The sequence below is a fragment of the Ochlerotatus camptorhynchus genome, unplaced genomic scaffold (assembly GCF_037179485.1).
Source record: "Ochlerotatus camptorhynchus isolate MF236.1 unplaced genomic scaffold, CSIRO-AGI_Acam_v1.1 ptg000404l, whole genome shotgun sequence".
Lineage (NCBI taxonomy): Eukaryota > Metazoa > Arthropoda > Insecta > Diptera > Culicidae > Ochlerotatus > Ochlerotatus camptorhynchus.
In genome coordinates, this window is record NW_027040890.1 from 577795 (window position 1) to 598845 (window position 21051).

The 21051-nt window shown below is 41.9% G+C and overlaps 2 protein-coding genes across 3 annotated transcripts in view; one reads left to right on the plus strand and one right to left on the minus strand.

Moving 5' to 3' along the window:
* Positions 1-12924: 12924 nt before the first annotated feature.
* On the plus strand, positions 12925-14982 carry LOC135710869 (sphingomyelin phosphodiesterase 1-like). The gene is made up of 3 exons (XM_065233571.1): positions 12925-13051; positions 13117-14558; positions 14629-14982. Exons 1-3 carry the CDS (start codon positions 12934-12936, stop codon positions 14962-14964), a joined length of 1896 nt encoding a protein of 631 aa, XP_065089643.1. The 5' UTR covers positions 12925-12933; the 3' UTR covers positions 14965-14982.
* A 428-nt stretch (positions 14983-15410) lies between these two features.
* Positions 15411-21051, minus strand: part of LOC135710878 (corticotropin-releasing factor-binding protein) — a 99752-nt gene continuing 94111 nt past the window's right edge. For both annotated transcript variants that reach the window (XM_065233588.1, XM_065233589.1), the window contains one exon: positions 15411-15690. In XM_065233588.1, coding sequence (XP_065089660.1) covers positions 15424-15690 — 267 coding nt within the window. In that variant the 3' untranslated portion in view covers positions 15411-15423. The remainder of the gene's footprint in view (positions 15691-21051) is intronic.

Below are 21051 nucleotides of genomic sequence, written 5' to 3' on the forward strand. Positions count from 1 at the left end.
GCCTGACATTGACAGATTGGCGTTAGTACGGCGGGCCGATAAATTGAAGTTCACTGTCATACTTTCCCAATCGGACGATGGCATGTTGAATGAAGATTAATATCAGCACGTTTGAGACATAGCCTGTGTAAGGGGGCGTGTAATTTCCAGAGTGGATTGATGAAAGCTGATTGGTTGGTGTTGGGGCATTGTATGCAAGGGCCAACTGGTCCAATTTGCGGAACAAGTGCAAAGGTTCACGTGATATAGTATTGGGAAATCACGTGATACAGTGTGTACATCAGGTGATACCGCGAATTTGGGAAATGGGCAGAATGTGATAAGTTTAATTTAGTGTATTCTTATGTTCACCGCCTTACATACCGGCTGTCGATGGAAACGCTTCGACAGTATTTAATAGCTTAATAGTTAAATGGATTATCAAGTCATTTGAAGAGTTGGATTTTGGGGAAGGTGAATATCCAGTTGAAAATTTCAAGTGAAATGATTCACGATTAATAATAGTTTTTCCTCTGTTCGGAACATAAAACCACTGCGACCAATTATTTAATCTATTGTAGCATATCCCGTGTCCTTAATTTAGTGCATGTCGTATTACTCCATCACCATTGAGAAATGATGAAGTGTTCGATCATTTTTTTTTTTATGTTGTCATTCTTGCGTTTATCGCAAGGAACCGATTCTTAAGGGCCACACACATTAGATCAGATTTAGCTGTCACTTTGCCGCAACGCGTACGATCCGGATCGTGTGCGTGGACCTTCACTGAAAGGTCCCGCTATTTATACCCTTCGGAGTGAGCTACAAAAATAAGCAATGAGACCGATAATCACCATGCATCAGAACCCTAGTCTTAACAACTTAAGGTGATACTCTAAGGAAGCCTAAGCGTGAAACTTTAAAGGCACTAATGTCTGCTTCCACAAAACATACAAATTTGAAATTGCTACTCCTTCTTTGCTGTGCTACTACAAACAGAGAGTAGCAATTTCAAATGTGTATGTTTTGTGGAAGCTGACATTTGTGCCTTTGAAGTTTCACGCTAAGGCTTCCTTAGAGTATCCACCTTAAAACTAGGGAACAGCGAATAGAAGTTTAGGAATCACTTAGATGAAGACTAACTAACTATTTTGTTCTTGTTTCAAGATCATCCTCGGTGGACAAAGCCGAGTCAACAAGGCATAAAAAGTAACAAGGACTAAGATGCGTTCCTTTGATTTCTGAAAAATCCTGTTTCCCCTAGTTTCTCCTAGGTGATCTACCCACGTTACGGGGTAATTATTAATTATAATATTAATAATTAATATATTCCAAGAGCAAAATTCAATCCCGACGTAAGCAACCACGTCAACTTTCTAAGACAGTTGGCAGAGTAAAAGCTGGTGACCGAGTGGACAGAAGATTTGATTAATAATTGTTATTTCTTTTGGGCCTCAGGGGAGGTAGGGGGTAGCAAAAAGTCTACGCTGGTCTACGAGGGGGAAGGAGGGAGGGGGAGGGGTATTTTATAAAGTCCATCCAACCTAAATTTGTTGTTCCGAAATACCGTTCCGATTCAAATTTCGGACGATTCAAATTTCGGACACTTTCATTTTTAATTAAATATTACATCCAGTTAGAAACAAAGTAATAATGTTAGATGATCGTGGAGGGCACTAGTCAAAAAAATTTAAAATTTACAAGACATGTGGATCATATTCGACCGAGATAATCAACTTTTAAAAGTGTCCGAAATTCGAGTTTAAGTGTCCGAGATTTGAATCGGCACGGTATCTGCTTTCGCATATTCTACAAATAAAAATCACTGCAGATATGGTCAATGGCGTACAATTTTCAATTCATTCGCGTAAAACTTGCGAATATTTTTTTTTTCATATCAAAGCAGATAAACAATAATTTTTAATAAAAATAAAAACGTTTATGTGATTTGTTTGTCGTATCTTGTTGTATCATGTATTATCTATTATGCAGTACAGTTGGTATTTGCACAACACAATTTGATTTCCTGGTTGTACAAGCTTTAAAATATTAATTTTTTATTAAAATTTAATTGTCAAAGCTCAATTGCGTTAGCTTTGTGGAGCCGTAATTCAATATTTATTAACAAGTTAGTAGAACGGGGACTGTATACTTGCGGGTTATTTGAGGTTAAGGACAACAATTTTTCAACAGGTTGGGTGTGGTCTTGGGATAAGGTACATGGGGGTGAATTCTCGATTTAACCTCCGTCGCCGTTGCATAGGTGAATGAACGTAAAAGAAGCACTGCGGACAAGTGCTCTGAACCTTGAAAGGTGAATAGACAATTGACGAGACAACTGAAACGAAACATAAAAAAGAGGCTATGTGGGGAGAACAATAGGAGGACTGACACATCAATTAATAAAAAAAAACTACTAAAGACTCCTAAATTCTCAAATCGGTCCGTTTTAGAAAATTGTAAATCAACTTCATATATTCGATATCGCGGCTAGCCATAGTGGCGCCGGTGGTATCGTGGTAAGAGTGATTGCCTCTCATCCCAGCAGGCCTGGGTTCAATAATAGTCGGCGCCGCCGTAGATTGTTGTTTGTAGCTTTTGAAGAGTTGAATATTGATTAAAACTTCTGTGAATAACTTTAAGCTGTACCTCGTATGCATGACGAACAAGAGCTGGTTGAACTTGTTTTTAATTTTCAGTGTATGTAATATACATTCACTAAAAAAAACAATTATGGGTTCTGTTCAGTCTTGTTCATCATGCATAAGAGATAAAGATTTGAGTTATTCACACGAAATGAAGGTAAATGATTTGCCATGCCTGGTGGTAACAGTCATTACAGGCGCATAGATTGCTGTCTGATATGGGCATCCAATAGAGATGTGAGTCTAATGAAAAGTGGTTGGACATGGGCCTCAGAGATGCCATTTTTCTCAGAAGTCTGCGAAAAATGTCTGTGAATTTCATAATTGTCTGTAATTGGGCTGCATAAAATTAGCAGAAGTTTTGCGAAGTTTTTTTGAAATAGATGCATTATTTGAAATGTCAGTAAAAGTGATGTTCGGGCAATACCGACCTGCTTTTAACGAATTGAACCTAATTGGAGGGGAAGGTATCCGTTGAAAGCAATTAATAAAAAGATAAATTACGATTACACGACAATTTAGGTCGACTCAAAGTTGAGATTAGTTCACTCATATTCTTGAAAACATAGTTAACTCATAGACTGAGTAAAGCTTTCCGAGCCTGAACAGGAATTTGTTTTCTAATATGAGCAACATCTCGATGTACATATGAAATTAGTACACGGAAAAAAGTTTTCATGTAGTTTCCATTGGGAATGCACATAATATTTTTCCATTAACAAAATCAATAATATCTATCTTAATTTCACATAACATACATGTGATCCCATGAGCTCTATATGATGGATCCCTTAAATTTCATTTGACACATAAGGTTCATGTGATTTTGTGGTGCAATTCCCAATTATGATATTACATGAAAGTTATGTGAAATTCTAATGAATATTTTTCATTGGATATGTGATTTTTTCCATGAGTGCATACTTCTAGAATGAGTAAATTTTTCGACGACTTTTGTTGTATTCGAAAAAAATTATTAGACTCGGAAAATTTTACTCGGTCTACAGGTAAACTACGTTTTCTAGAGTTATTGGAAATTTCTGTTTATTTATTTATTTGGAGGGAAAAGCCCACACCGATAACATGGAATCCTACAGATACATTTGCTTGAATTAAGTCCTTAATAAAAAAAGTTGGATTGTGGTGTACAAGACACAACCGCATTGTTGACGTAGGACTACGAAATTTTTTACGGTTCGGACGTTTTCGAAGATGTCGCGCAGCAGGAGAATGCATACGATGAGGGTTTCTCAGTGAATGAAAGTGAAATGGAAAAAAATTAACCCACCGATAAGACTACAAATAGAACATAATTTATTTCCCTAACAAATTGTTTGATTTTTTAATCATTTTGATGTATTTAGTGACAAATTGAATGGGTGAATCATGGGTTACTCTATATAAATTCTATTCTAACTCTTTACTGTAATGAACTTAGTTATGTTACGTTGGTGATAAGTTTTAACCCCCGAAACCGTACAGAGCGTAGACGACATCCATGGTGTTCCCAAGCCTGCCATTCGTCGTCTGGCTCGACGTGGTTATGTCAAGCGTCTCCGGTCTGATTTTCGAAGAAACCCGAGGTGTGATGAAGGTGTTTCTAGAAAATATGCGTGATGACGTCACCTACACTGAACACGCCAAGCGCAAAACCGTCACGGCTATGGATGTCATCTACGCTCTGAAGCGACAGGGACACATTCTGTACGCTTTCGGAGGTTAAAACTTATCACCAATGTAACAAAACGGCACTTTTCAGGGCAACCAAGTTCATTTCAGAAAAGAGTTAGAATAGAATTTATATTGAGTATCCCCTGCTTCCAAGTTTGGATACAAGATTACAACTCTAGAGAGCAGAGGCACCCGTTGTGTAGTGGTAAGCGTCCCAGCAGGCCTGGGTTCAATCCCAGTCAACGCTGCCGGGATGTTCTGAGGCATAACATATCTGATCACGCCTTCCTTCGGGGTTCCCGGTTCATGAGTTGATGGGTCGATAGGTAGGGTCCAGGTGTGGGCATGCACAGTTGTACACACCAACTGCTCATGTGGTAATAACTTTTCACTCAGATGTTGGAATTTATTTTTCTTTAAAGTAATTGATAGATTAGGCTCATAGTTTACAAGAGATATGCGAAGATTAGGTAAAGTTACATTTTAATCAACACTAATCAATTTAACACTTAAATGCCGACATGTGTAGTGAGCATTTCTCACCTCATTTTTACAACGCAAACACAACTACAGTTTACTACTAGCATTAAAATCTACTTTATTTTACATATCTATAACAAGCTTACACTCTATTCTATCTACTGCTTCAAAAAGAACTCTGTCAACTGTGTGCAAAGTTATTAGCAAATGAGCAGTTCGTGACCAAAACTGTGTATGCCAAGCATGGGTGTGGGTAGCATTGGTGCTCAGCACGGAAAACAAATCCGAGGAAAAAAACAGCATTTTGTGTGGTCGTAGGGGGCGTGTGGTTCTGAATTGGCAACAAAATGTTCCGCAATTGTATCCTCCCTATTCATACACGCCCGAAGATCGTAGGCAAATGTCACTTCGACTTGTTTCATCTAGCAACCATTCTCTGATGACTGTGTTGGGGAAGCAGCACGTGCATGTACGTAATTGGAGAATTTGTTAGTTATTTAGAAGCTTTTGGACAATGCTTGACATTTACCACTTTTTCAATAGTTTCAATTTAAAAATCAACAATCAAGAACATTGTTATCGATGCGTAGAAATGTTTCTGATCGATTGGTGATAAAATAATTTAAATTGGTCCAGCGGCAGCTAAGTTATTAACGTTCAAAATCTTTCATAATTTCATTTTTCGCTTTTCATAAATTGAACCCCCATCTTCCCGAAAGACGTAGTCCTACGTCAAAACAGAAAACAGAAACGGTCAGGAAGTTAAAAATACATTATAAAATAGATTCTTAAGCCTAACACGGGAGATATTAAAATCAAAGCAGTTATAACATTTGTTGAAAATCTTGCACATGCTAGTTAACGGCTCATTAGCGCCGTAGTATGTGCGAGAAGCCGGGATATTGAAAAAATAATAATAATAAGATCGTAAATTTACGCGTCTGATGTTGACATTCAACTGTTGCAGAAGTGAACCGCAATTAATTTCCGCTCGTAGGAGATCACCGATGAAGGTAGTCTTAGAGACGTCTCGGCGAACACTAAGTAATTGTAGAGGCATCAAATTACAGCGACTTTCATAACTAGGGAGGTTGAAAGGATCACTCCAGGGTAGCCAACGAAGGGCGAAACGTACAAATCTTCGCTGAAATGCCTCAATACGATTCACCCCGTTGCTATAAAAAGGAGCCCATACTACGGAACAGTACTCTAATGCGGAGCGGACTAGCAAACAGTAGAGTGTTTTTAAACAGAAAATGTCCCTAAAGTCTTTGGCGAAACGAAAAATGAAACCAAGTTGAGAAAACGCCTTAGCGGAAACATAAGGCCACATATTCCTTGAAGGTGAGTTGTGAATCAAGTAGGACGCCTAAGTCTTTAATGGTACATTCACGGCTTAATATTTGCTCCTGCAGGCTGTAAGCATAACAGAACGGTGATTTTTTTCCTGGAAAACGTTATAATGGCACATTTAGAAGCATTTAATACCATCCTGTTCTTGTCACACCAAACAATAAAACACGTCCAGCTGCTGCTGCAGGAACAATGCATCACTTCGATCTTTGATGACAAAGTATAGTTTGAAATCGTCAGCATAAGACAGCTTCAGGCAACGAATCGAAAAGTGAACTTCATTCAGATACAATAAAAATATGAACGGTCCCAGATGACTGCCTTGAGGTACACCAGAAGAAACAGCGAACGGTTGAGAAAAATGATCTCCAATCTTCACTGACATATGTCGACCGGTGAGGTATGAGTGAAGCCAATCAAGAAAGAAACCGTGAAAACCAAGTCACTCTAGTTTGGCCACTGCAATCTCGTGATTGATTTTATCAAACGCAGCAGAAATATCGGTGTAGATAGCATCCACTTGATGACCTCTTTCCATCTCGCGTATGATTGATGATGTGTATTTTTTTTTATTATTATTATTATTTAATTTTATTCATCGGACTATTGTCTACATGAAACAACCTTAAAGCTAAAACAATTCAAGTGTTTCTAATCCGTACCAAAAAGCGAGATGAAGATTCCCCAAATTCGAATAATTCTTCGACAGCCGTAAACGTACGCATCATAGTTGTTAGTGGTTCGTTGTAACCGAACACCGTTCGATGGTACCGCGGTTGGAGAAGGGTACCACTTCGTAATGTTCTCGGTGGTACTCGGACATCCAACAGCGAGAGAAGCCTCGAGCAGTCGACCTCACCATTCAATAGCTTGGCAACAAAAACTGTTTGCTTATTTTTCCGTCGGCATTCCAGAGTATCCAAGCTCAGCAGATTGCAGCGATCAGAATACGGCGGGAGATTTTGCGGATCACGCCATGGTAGATTACGTAATGCTATCCTGATAAACTTGCGCTGAACACTTTCGATCCTCAAGCTCCAAGGCAACTGATGAGGAAACCAGACCAAGGAGGCATTTTCCAGGATTGGTCGCACAAGTGAGCAATAGAGAGCTTTCAGGCAGTGTGGGTCAATGAAGTCCTTCGATATTTTCGACACAAAACCTAGCTGGCGATTCGCCTTTGTGATCAGAACAGAGCGGTGGAGGTTGAACGTCAACTTATGGTCCAGTAGAACACCAAGATCGCTGAACTGGTCGGTTCTTTGAAGAACCACACCGTTGATGGCATAGTCAAAAACAATCGGCTGCCTGATGCGGTAATACGACATTACCATACATTTAAGAATGCTGAGGGTAAGCTTATTCCGACGACACCAATCAACGAACAGATCCAATACCGATTGAAGACGAATGCAATCCTCAGCAGTCCGCACCACGAAGTACAGCTTTAGGTCATCGGCATACGCAAGCTTACAGCCATCTCCAAGTAGAAGGAGTGCGTCGTTGATGTACAACATAAACAGCAACGGGCCAAGATTTCTACCCTGTGGTACACCTGACGAGTTCGTGAAATACGAGGAAGTACTGGAATCGAGTTTCACTCGCAGAGACCTGTCAGTCAAGTAGGAGCACAACCACGAAGTCAAACGGTCCGACGCACCGAGTTTGGATAGCTTTGCCAACATAATGTCATGGTTGATCGTATCAAACGCTGCTTTTAGATCAGTGTAGATGACGTCTATTTGTGTCCCATTTTCCAGTTGCTCAAAACATGTCGTGGTAAAATCTAGAAGATTTGTGGTAACCGATCGTCCAGGCATGAAGCCATGTTGGTCACTAGAGATATAGCATTTGGTGTGCTCAAGAATGAAACCACTCACAATTATCTCAAACAGTTTTGATGCTGCAGAGAGATTAGTAATTCCTCTGTAGTTTTTAACGTCACGTTTATCTCCTTTCTTGTGTACCGGAACCATAAATGACTCTTTCCAGATTGCAGGAAATTTCGACTCTACAAAAGATTTGTTGAAGATTCTGCAAAGCGGTTCAACAAGCGCTCCAATGCACAGTGGTCCAGAATGCAGATTTAGCTGGAATGATATGTTTTGAGCCTGAAATTGAAACTTTAGACTAAAAGTCTCTTCTACAAAGTTGTTCCTTATAGTTAGGCCCTCATTTTTATGACAATGAATTCTAGGGTGGTTCCTATTATCATTAAAATCAAAAATCTAACTTTTTTGTTTGAATAAATTAAGGTATACGTTCTTCGGCAAAGTTATAGCTGAGCTAATTTCAAGCAACTTTGTTGAAAATAACTTTTTTGTATCTCTTAAATTGGCCGATTTAGAGCTATTTTCTTGAATTGAGTTAGGGTGGTTTTTAAAAAAACAGTTTTTTTGCTCTATTTTTCTTATTTCGAATTTCTCAGCAAAGGTGTCTTGAGATAACTTTTAGATATTAAAAAGGCGCAAATTTTTGCTGCGCAAAGCTTGTCAATATCTTTCGCCGATCAAGAGTTATTGACGTTTGTATACTAAAAATATGCATTTTTCAAATGGTAATATCTCTGGTTGGGGCAAACAAAAAAAAAGTTTTTTTGCAGCATTTGAAAGGGCGTATGTTATTCTCAATAATATGAAAAAATTGGAGGTATGTTATTTTTTAAACTCGTATAAAATCAATTTGAATTTATTCATATTTTTTACTTTATTTGAGTATATCTTTTTTATTAGAAGAGATACAGGCAACAAATTCAGCTATAAAACATTCGTCTTTAAGAGTTTTAAAAGTCTCTAGAAGATAACTTTCATGAGAATTTTCAAATAAAAAAGTTATTGGCAAAAGATGGATTTCATAGGACCACTCTAATGACAAATTTATATAAAATGAGATAGTACATTTGTTTCAATATTTGGACATTTAACCCCAGTATAAAAATTAAAGGTGTACTCCTACGTTAAAACATTTCAAAATATAGCATACTATAACTACAAAAGATAATTTCAAATATAAACACAGATCCTCTCCATCTCCTTCAACGACCCTGTGGAAGTCGTATCTCTTCGCGATCGGTGACCGTCCGTCAAGCCAAACCAAACGCTGACGATACTCCTAACCCAGCCATAGATTCCGATGTTGAAAACTTTGCTGACCTCGTATGACTCCCAACCATACACCTCTAGCGTACATGCTTCCGCTGCCGGTGGAACGAACATGCTTGTCTCTGCCGGTGGAATTGATCCTCGTATACTATTGGAGAATAAAACGGCTTGACTCCGAAAAAAATTCGTTATTGCAGAGACATAACTTAACTGTCGCCCCCTGGCGATAACGGACGAACTCTCCATTGTTGCCAAAGTTTGCCCCAAGTGCCCGTTGCAACGGGGGTGTAAAATGCTCAGTGGAAGTTGTGATCGTAGAAGATCAGAAGTCATCTCAGAGAATTTCTGTTGAAGAAAAAAACCGATTGGGCTGCGAACAACTTGTTAAGCTTGGAAAACGTAGCTTTTAGTGCAGCCTCTGACGATTACGGCTGAAAGCGCCGTCAGTTGCCAATGTGCCCCTACTTATCTGAGTTTTCCCGATGTAGTTGTCGATTTATGGGAGATCACATCGCTGACGACCGTCGATTGTTGAAGTGTTGGAGATGATCCTGGAGGAAGGGAATTCGATTGGTTTCCGAAATACTACTTATTTCTAATAAACGTAACTTATACTGCGGCCCCTGGCATAAAACGACATGGAGTGTCGTAAACCGCCAAATTTGCCCCATATGGGGCCATACTTAGCTGTGTTGATCTTCAGTGATCTACGATGCCGCAAGGTATCAGAGGTTGATCCGTATTATGATTGATTGCATACGGATGAACGAAGGAACGGATGATCTCTCCAGTCAAGCATATGAGCAGCAGGTTATGACTGTCGAGGGAGAACAGATCAGTATGTTTCCGGATACACAGAATATAGAATACGTAGCTTATAGGTTGCCCCCTGGCAACAGCGGCGGGGTTACAGTGCAAGGTGAACAAGGTGCCCCAACGGGGGCGATAATACTTATTGTTGTACTGGATCTACTGCGATTCCTCAACATCCAGTTGATTGTCTCGGATGGGAAGAATACATATCTTCGAAATAGCCCAGCGATAAGATCCACCCTTCGTACGAACGGTGACAGCTCTCACGTTCTCGTCTAGCCTTGGGTGAGTCTCCATGACTCCTTGTTCCAACGTTCAAATTATTTCTTTGCCTTGTCCATTTGTTGCGACTCTGCAGAGTTGACAAGTAGTCCGTTGACCAGCGCTTCCAAATCACTTGACTGTACTTGAACACGTTGCCATCTATTGGGTGCTGCGGTGAGTGGGCGTTGGATCAAGAAATTCCCGGGAGTCAATGCTTCCAAGTCACCGGAGTCATTACTGAGAGGTGTCAGCGGTCTCGAATTCAGACATGCTTCAATCTGCGTCACAACGGTATGCAGTTCATCATACTTCAGCATTCTGTTGCCGATTACTCTCCTCATGTGCCCCTTCAGCGATTTGACTTGAATCTTGAGCAGCCTCCATTGACACCTTTTCTTGGAACTGTTGTTGACGAAACATTCGATGCAATTCACGCAGTTCTCTTCGTGCTCCCTGGAAATTGGGGGCGTTGTTGCCGAGTATCAACTCCGGTCTTCTGCGTCTGGCAACAAATCTCCGAAGAGCAGCAAGAAATGCCTCGGTGGTGAGGTCTATCACGACCTCAATGTGGACCGAGGGGAGCGACACATCTAAATCTCAATGCTCAGATGCTCAAAAAATCTCACACTAGTGAATCAATCTTCGAAAAATCATCTTTCATTTCTCGCATCTACTTGCATCGCGCTTCATCAGCTAGCCACAGCTTAACACAATCTTTTCTGCATCGTAAATAGAGTCGTACCCCTCGATGTGGACGGCTTTGCAGACTAAGCAAACGAACAAACAGAGATAGCATTTCATTGGAGCGCTCTTCCGGGTGACAGGCTGCAGTTCGAATGGTCCACAATCAATACTCACTCGTTGGAAAGCAGGAGCAGGTGATACTTGTTCCAACGGAAGACCCTCCATCAACTGATCATGGACGCGTGGTTTCACCCTGAAACACTTTACGCACTCGTGCATTACCTTCATGGCTGACGCTCAACGGCCAAAACCTCTCTCAAACACACGACGGTGATAGTCGACCAAGATGAGCTTCGTAAACGGATGATGGCTATCCAAAATCATCGGATGTTTCCTTCCTCGCGAAACAGGAGCATTTCCGAGCCGGCCGCCAACGCAGAGTATCCCATCAACCATCACAGGATTCAGAGCATGCAGCTTCGACGAAGGTCTAACTTCGCCCTTAGCCACAAAGTTTGACAGTTCCAACAGAAAACATTCCGATTGGGCTAGCTGCACCAGGGTAATCAAGGATGAGTCATGTTCACCAGCTGTCAGCAATCCAGTTTTCCTCTGCAACCGATTTCTTGGACGATAATTGAAGGAAAAACGGCGTATCCACGCGGTCTGTAGGACTGCTGACACTAGTGGTCTCTCCTCCAGGATTACCGAATCGAACTGCTGTACTGGAACCTGCGCGCTTACAAGCCATTACTGTGCTTCCTTCTTCAGCCATTCTGGACCATTCCACCACAGAGAATTGCTCGTCACCTGAGCTGGAGTGGCTCCTTTCGAAATTATGTCAGCGGGATTCTCGATTTCCGGAACGCGGTTCCAGATTCCACCCTTTGTCACATGTTGTATCTCTGATACACGATTGGCCACAAATACCTGCCATCTAGACGGGTGTGACGAAATCCAGAATTTTACAATTGTAGAATCGGTCCAGAAGAATGATTTGGCTGCTATCATCATACTGGTGGAAACAGATTCATACAGGTGCGCTAACAGTAGCGCAGCAGATAACTCCAACCGAGGTGTGGATTGCTTCTTCTTTCTTTTACTGAGGTTCTCGAACGGCGCAACCTTTGATTTGGCCATCAGTAGGTTGATCGTGCCTATCTCTCGTTTAGGTAGGTAGAGTATGATCTGCAAGCATGCAAACGATCGTGGTCACTCATTTCTCCTGGATTCCCTAATCTACAGTGATGCACACAATTATGTATCCAAGTTTCCCTAACAACAGGTTCAACTCAATTTTAAACACACGGCACTTTGCACTTTCGTGAAAAATCAATCGCGCAAACCAGCAAACACCATCTGACACCCCTTTCCATTTGGTAATGTTGATTTGTGTGAAACCGACGATGGAAGTGCAAAGCGTCGTGTGTGTTTACAATCTAGGTATACTTGTGTATCATTGTTGTTATTACATCTCTCAGCATTTTGCCGACACTAAAGTGATGTAATCTTTGGCCTACCGGCAGCCACATCATCGAAGTTCATGTTTATTTTGATTGCGCTTCTTCATCATCATCATCATCTTCTGCTTCATGGCTATACCGTCCCAGCAGGAGCTTAACGCCTACCCTCAGCTTAGAGTATTTCTACAGTTTTTGATTGAGAGGCTTAATTCTATACACCGTAAATTGAACCGTCGTGAAATACCGGTAGCAGATCTTTTACAGGACCATGAATCGAACCCACCACCTCCAGTAATGCCCTCTCTATAAACGCGCCTATACTACCTTCGTAGCAAAATTGTTCTTATCAGTGTCAATTTTTGAATAACAAAGTGTAGGTAGATAGACATTAATACCGACGGCAGCATCCACAGTTAGCTAGCCAAAATCGAACGATCAGTCATCGCTGAGAGGTAGCAGTGAAAGCAGCAGGCGAACAAGATGAATCGATTTTCGTTGCTATTTTTAGTTTTGAACATTTTGATCGGTGTTCTCTCCGTCACCGTAATTGAAAATAATAACACTATCAAAGAGAACGTTGCCGTTGAAGTGGAAATAGGTGAGTGTTTTGATTGCTTGGAGCTTTATCAACGTTTGTCATTGAATTTTGTATTATGTTCAAAGCCAAATATGAAGCGGACTTCCTGAAGGAATTTGAACATTATCAATCCACCGGTCGCAAATCATCCGACTTCGATCGACTGTTGGATTTGATAAAGTCGAACGACATCAAGGTCACACTGGATCGGATGCCTCATTCGAAGGATCCCAAGATGTGTTTGACCTGCTTATCGGCAAGCTATTCGTTTCTGGAGATCTATAAACGGACCGTAAAAAAGGAGAAGACTGAGCTCGTCAAACTGGCTCAAGACATTTGCCATCTCTACAGCATGAAACCGTACGTATGTGATGGTTTGATCACACTAAATTCCGATATTATTATGTTCATACTGGGGCACCTAGAACAGTTACCCACGGCTGAAAGAGTATGCGAAGTTGCTTACCAAGGGGACGACTGCGTGGTGGATGGATCAGATATTCTTTTTGATCGATACCCGAAAGTTAATACGAGTGTGTCAGACAACATGCTGAAAGTTTCCAAAGAAGCTTCAATCAGATCTAATAAGGAACCTCTCACGATCATCCACATAACTGATATTCATTACGATCCAGAATACGAAGTAGGGGTGAACGCGGATTGCGCTGCAGGTGCCTGCTGTCGGCACGTTCCTGATCTTGAGCCAGCGGACTCTTCCAATGCGGCCGGCTTCTGGGGTGACTATCGGGATTGTGATACCCCGTGGCACGCAGTTGTTGACGTGATGGAACAAATTCGTACGCAGCATCCGAAGATCGATGCCGTCTATTTCACTGGTGACATCATTCACCATTTCACCTGGAACACTACTGTTGAATCCAATGAAGATGCTATGCGGCAAATTTTCCAATTACTCAAAGAACGCTTCGTAGATATTCCTTTGTATCCCATTCTGGGGAACCACGAAGCTCACCCATCGAACTTGTATGCACCACACGGGGTCCCAACCGAACTCACTTCCAAATACCTGTATTATTTCATCACCAAACAATGGGATGATTGGTTGCCGGTCTCCGTCAGACCTACTTTGACTGACGGTGGATATTACTCTGTGCTAAGTCCTCTAGGTCATCGTATTATAGGTCTTAACAATAACTTCTGCTATGTTCACAATTGGTGGCTGCTCTATGGAGACGACTACTTCATTCAGCAGCTTCAGTGGCTCCACGACATCCTTCTGGACGCGGAGAAGTCTGGCGAAAAGGTTCACATTTTGGCACACGTTCCATCGTACGATAACTATTGTTACATTGGATGGACAAGAGAGTATCGGAAAATTGTGGAACGGTTTGCCCACATAATCGAAGCACAGTTCAATGGCCACTCACACGTAGATGAATTCAATGTATACTACAAAAAGACCGATTCTTCGGCAGCTGTGGGTGTTGCGTGGAACGGAGGCTCGACGACGACTTTCAGTCAGCTTAATCCAAACTACAAGGTATTCTACGTGGATCGAGAAAGTTTTGTAAGTTTTGCATCCCACATATGACATTACTGATTGAAACCGTCAAACCCATTTTCCCTCCTCTTACCAGGAAATCCTCGATCAAGAGACTTGGATCTATAATCTGACCGAAGCAAACCTGCACCCAGATCGGAAACCCAGCTGGTTCCTGGAATACACCTTTAAACAGCACTATGGATTAGCCGACCTCAGTCCAAAATCTCTGGATACATTGCTGCAAAAACTAGCCCACTCCGAAAGTGACCTCCTGCAGTATTGGAAACTAAAGCAGAAAAATGCCGACCCACTACTTGCTAAAGGCTGTGATAAAACCTGTCTACGGGATGCTCTCTGTGCTCTAGCTCGAACCGAATATGCAGATGATGCCGCCTGTGAGCGACTTCTGTCCACGCCCCAAGCAAACTGAAAAGCCCAACGACGGTGTCAAAGTTTACACTAAAATTTATATTTACTTTTTGGCTGTCTCATCTTTACAAGTTACAAGGTTCTATTTGGATGCAACTATTTTGTCTCTCTAATGGTGTGCTGTGAATGTCTCTATATTGTGTTATAAATAAATATCGGCTCGTTTTTTTTATTTGGATTTTAGCTTTTTTCCCTTTTTTCTTCTTCCGAAACAGGAGAGTGTTGATAAACTGAAATAGAGTGAAGCAATTAAATAAGACGAGCATTCCCAGCAGGATTGCCGTTTCCTTTCCATAGAATCAAAATCTATCACTGTTTGATTTTGAGGAAAATAACAACGAAATAATCGGTACTACTCTACTAAATCAAATATTTTACACATTCGTCATCATAGACTGCCATCGATAAAACTGGGCATATGGCACCGGGTTGAGGCAAATTTTCCATATTATACAGTAGTTTATTTCTTTTTCTTCCGTCTCATGTCGCAGAGTACCGTTGCCAGTGAGATGTCATTTTCATCCGCAACCCGAACGGAAACTAGTGCCTGGTTGGAGTGTCGTCCGCTGGAGATCAATCGAGCCGTGCTGATACCGCAGAAGATGGCCTGTTCTGGACCCGGTTCCATACTTTTGCCGCAGATCGTGCTCGATTTGTCCATGTTGGATGAGTCCAGCCCCGATGATCCTCCGATTTCCAACCTGTCCGCAGCGTCCGGTCGATCGCACTGGAAACAAAGGATAAGTTTTGATATGTGGTTAACAGTATAAATAAATACAATTAGTAATGTCTTTTGAAAATATCTCAATTAGAAAGTAGATACAGTCAAGTATCCCATCGAGATGCCCCGTAACGTGAGTAGATCACCTTTTCGTGGTACGTTACGGGATGTAAGATGTACCACCGACTCCTAGTCTTGACTACTTCAAAGTAGGGGAACAGGACCTTTCAGTAATCAAAGGAACACATCTTAGTCCTTGTTACTTTCAATGTCTTGTTGATAAAGAACAGGACTCGGCTTTGTCCACCGAGGATGATCTTGAAACAAGGAAAAAATGAGTTAGTTAGTCTTCATCTATGTGATTCCTAATATTATATTCTTTGTTCCCTAGTTTGAAGTGATTAAGACTAGGGTTCTGACGCATGGTCATTATCGATGTCATTCCTTAATTTTGACTGAGAAAGGGGTGCGCCTTTGGAGGGTGTTCGAACACTCCGAAGGGTATAAATAGCGGGACTTTTCAATTAGAATCGATTCCTTGCGATGAAGGCAAGAATGACAACTGTATCAAAACCGAATACTTCATCATTTCTCAATAGTGATGGAGTTACTAATACAACATGCACTAAACTAAGGACACGGGATAAATTAGAATAGATCAAATTAGTCCCGAACAGAGAAAAAATTCCATCGAGATATGGAGAAATCAAGATAAAAAATAAGACCTTTTAAAGAGACTGAGAAAACTATCAACACATTGAGAAAAGTGGTCACCCATCGAGATATATAATATCGATATATGGAGAGCTTGAAACTGGAACACAAGCTGACGACATCCCTATTTACCCTATCATTTAACATTGTCCCTTTAGAGTGAGACATACCTAATGGATTACTCTGTAATTAGATTGAATATCTGGCAACACTTTGCAAATGTTTACCACTAGTAAGTTACCCTTCAGGAAGCTTACATTAATGCGTCATAAATCAGTACCGACATTTTTAGATGTGTTAAACTACCGTTCATCGTAAGCCCACGATCTACTTATTTCTACATTTTAGTGCATGATGACAGAAGTGGTGAAACTAAAACCAGGTGTAGACGAAGCAAGTCAATGATTCAAATGATTAGAATTTAATCAAATTGTTTAGACAAGGATTGAATCAAATAGTTTAGACAAGGTGAGCCAGTTGATCATCTCACATGAATTCAACTGACTTGTCCTCGCATTGAAAGTATAAAACCCCAGCTGAACAACGAAATGAATGATCAGAAAATTGGTCGATGTCAAATTGATGCATATGAAATTGTGACGACGAGTATCCCTCGGCGCATAACGATCGCTAGTTACCACAGGGTGCAAGTCATGTTTTATGCAGTCAGAACACCTAACCTAACATTTGTACACGGCGAATGAGAACGACTCTAATTTGAGTTTAGTTCACTCATAATCGCCAAAAGTGCAGGAACTCAGCGATGAGTAAAATTTGTCTCATGGTTTCCTGTGGAAAACCTAAAAAATCTGCCGGAAAATGAGGAAATTGACGAAAATTTTATTCAGTCTCGGAGTAGTAGGGGAGAATGGTATACAACGCACCCCCTGGGCAGAACGCACCAACTGACTTTCATTTGTGTTTTTCATGGCTTTTACGTAACTTTTTTGTTGTCTTATCAAGCAGCACTTCTAGCATAGCATCTGAACTCAAAATCCGGCATGATAAATCCTTGAATTGGATTAAAAATTCCAAGAAAAACTCAAAATAAAATGAAAAAGTGCGTCTTACCCCGGGAGTGCGTTATGTACTGTCCTCCCCTACCAATAGACTGAGTGAATCCAATCTTTACTTTTCTCAAATTCAGGAATTTTTCCCTGGAAAATCCTGGAAAAACCTCGGAAAACATGAGGCAAATTAACTCATCGCTGCACTTTTGGCGATTATGAGTGAACTAAACTCAAATATGAGTCTTTCTCATTCGCCGTGTAGTCACTAAAGGAAGTTAGTCGGAAGAAATACTGAAAAATTGTAGGTAATTAATATTGTTAAAGTGATAATATTACTAAAAATAAAATTAAAATTACAGCTAAAGCTGTTCCCAACAAACTTCGAGTTTTACGGGACGCTAAAAGAAATCAGTTTCAACATTCCTTTAGAATTTTTCATCGAACATTTTCCGGACGATGGAGAATAATGGGGATGATTCGCAGGTGCAACGCAATTGCGCTTTATGTACCAATCCCGACGAACATGACGACATGGTGGCGTGCGATTCCTGCCAGTTGTGGCACCATTACTCCTGTGCGAAGGTCAGTGCCAGTGTTCAGGATCGGAAATGGTACTGTCCCACCTGCGGACCCCTTTGTAAGGAAGGAACAGACGATGTTCCGGAGAAGAATGATAATCCTAATCCTAAGCAATACGGATCCGATGGAGGTAAGTCCGGTACGGCAAAAGGTTTTAACGAATCGGTTGCCAAGAAATCGGACGCAAAAGGTGCCAAGCCGAAAGTACCGGTGAAATAATCGGAGGATCTTGAGGTCCCGAAGAAGATGACGGCGAAGTCTTCGGCCGGTAGTAAAGCCACCAGGAAGTCGAAGAAAACGGTTGGCGAAAGTGCTACGTCCAGCATACGGGCTCGATTGGAACTTGAGCTGCAGGCGGTGGAAGAATAGCAGAAGATTCAGGAAGAAGAGTTGGCTGCCGAGAAAGAGCTGAAAGACCTCGAACGGAAGCTCGAAGAGGAAATGCAGGAGAAGGAGTTTGCGATCGAAACCAAGCGGATCGCCGAAGCTAAGGCTGCTTTACGACAGAAGATTGCGGATGAGCGGGAATATGAGATGCAGCAGATGGCGATTAGGAGGCAATCGGCGGAGCAGATACAACCACATACAACCTTTTGTTAGCCAGGCGGATAAAGGGCAGCAAGCTCACGCGAATGCTTTCGATAATCGACATTTCGCTGATAAGTTTGGCCAACTAAATATGGGAGAAGATTCGAGATTACAAGCTTGTGCTGACGACCACAACGTTGTGTGTCAGAAAATCGTCTTCACACACACACTCGTGTACTTGATGGAGGTGGTCATGGAAGTCGTTCTTTGAATATGGGTGAAGTGTTGATTCCTAAAACGAACAACGAAACATTCCAGTGCATCCGGTTGAATTTCGGGGCAATCAGACGGCAAACGGCCAAAGCGAGACAGGAGTTGGTAGCAGAAATGGACAACCGGTGTCGTGTAGTAATGCGCGTACCAACCAAAGGAGCGATAAAGAAGAAGATTACACAGATGGCCCGACAAATCAACAGCTGGCTGCTAGGCAGGTGATGGGGAAGGATTTACCGATGTTTTCGGGTAATTCGGAAGAATGGCCAATATGGATCAGTAACTTCCAGCGGTCTACTACAACTTGCGGTTTCTCCGACGACGAAAATCTCATCCGCCTTCAACGCTGTCTAAAGGGTTCAGCCCTTGAAGCAGTGCGCAGTCGACTACTTTGTCCCACAAGCGTACCACACGTCATTAAAACCTTGGAGATGCGGTACGGACGACCAGAAACACTCATTCGTTGCATGAGAGAGCGAGTTCGGCATTTACCACCGCTGAAGGCAAATGATGTGGAGAGTATCATCGAATTCGGACTGGCGGTGGATAATTTGGTTCAGCATCTTGAGAACGTGGCACATCTATCCAACCCATCACTGTTACATGACATGGTGGGCAAATTGCCTGTTGATTATCGGCTCAAATGGTCAGCCTTCAAATGCAGGAATTAAGATGTGGACTTGAGTACGTTTGGAATATTCATGTCAAAATTTGGTAGAACTTGCTTACGATGTAGCAGATGACTTCCCATGTCTAAAGCCACAAAAGTCGAAAGTCAAGGAGTGTTCATTTGTTCAGACACACGCAGAGCCAGAATCGTCGTCCAAGAACAAACCAATCGGCAGCAATACTTCAGCTGGTTGGCGAACACCGAAGAAACCGTGCGTGGTGTGCAAAGCGGAAGGACACCGGGTTTCGGAATGCGGCAGGTTCAAATCGATGAATATCGACGGAAGATTGAAGGCGGTACATGAGAGCGGTCTTTGCAGATCGTGTTTGAATTACCATGGAAAATGGCCATGCAAGACAGCAAAGGAATGCGGTATCAACGATTGCCGACTAAAACACCATTCTCTCTTACATTCCTCAAGCACAATCGTGCAGGCAGCCGTATCAACAAGTCATCTTAGTGAGTTGAAGACGTTAAGAGGACCGCTTTTCAGAATCATTCCTGTTACGTTATATGGGAAGAACTGCAAGGTGAACATCTATGCTTTCGTCGATGAAGGGTCGCAGATAACTTTGCTGGAGGATTCAGTTGCATATCAACTTGGAATAGAGGGAACTATGGAGCCGCTGAACTTACAATGGACTGGTAACATCAAGCGCAGCGAACCAAATTCAAGGCGGATCAGTGCTTAGATTTCCGGTAGTGGATTTTCGAAGCAGTACATACTGATGAATGCGCGTACCGTCGGTGGATTGTTGCTTCCCTCGCAAAATATGGACTACAGCGAAATGTCTGGAAGATATCCTCATCTGCGTGGTTTACCGCTACAGAACTATAAGAAGGTGTTCCCAAAACTCTTGATCGGTCTTGACAACCTGAAAATCACCGTGCCGCTGAAAATCAGAGAAGGAAGGTGGGAAGAACCAATTGCCGCATGTTGGAGGATGGACCGATCCAGAGCAAGACCTAAACCAACTAGTTCGTGATTACATCACACTGGACAACATCGGCGTATCACACCCTTCTACTCCGCTGGAATCCGATGAAGACAAGCGAGCAAGTATGCTTCTGGAATCTACTACCCGTAGAGTCGACGGAGGTTTCGAAACGGGTTTGCTTTGGAAGTGAAACAACTTGCGGTTTCCAAGCAGCTATAGAATGGCGTACAAACGAATGTGCTCACTCGAGAGGCGCCTCAATAAAGATCCTGTTCTGTATGATCAAGTTCGGCAGCAGATACGAGACTACGAAGCAAAGGGGTATGCGCACAAGGCTACGGATTATGAATTGTCAACTACAGATCCAGATCAATGCTGGTACTTGCCACTGGGCATTGTCCTGAACCCGAATAAACCGAACAAGTTGAGGATCATTTGGGATGCAGCTGCTACGGTCGATGGTGTTTCACTCAACTCGGCATTGTTGAAGGGTCCTGATTTCCTGACATCTCTTCCGTCGGTCATTGGCAACTTTCGACTGTGCCGTTTTGGATTTTGAAATCCATTTAAATAATGTGGTTCGCTGTAAAAGAATTTTCATAGAAGCTTGTGCCATCAGGATATCCGAGCGGAAAAAGATGAACGAATCGAGTCA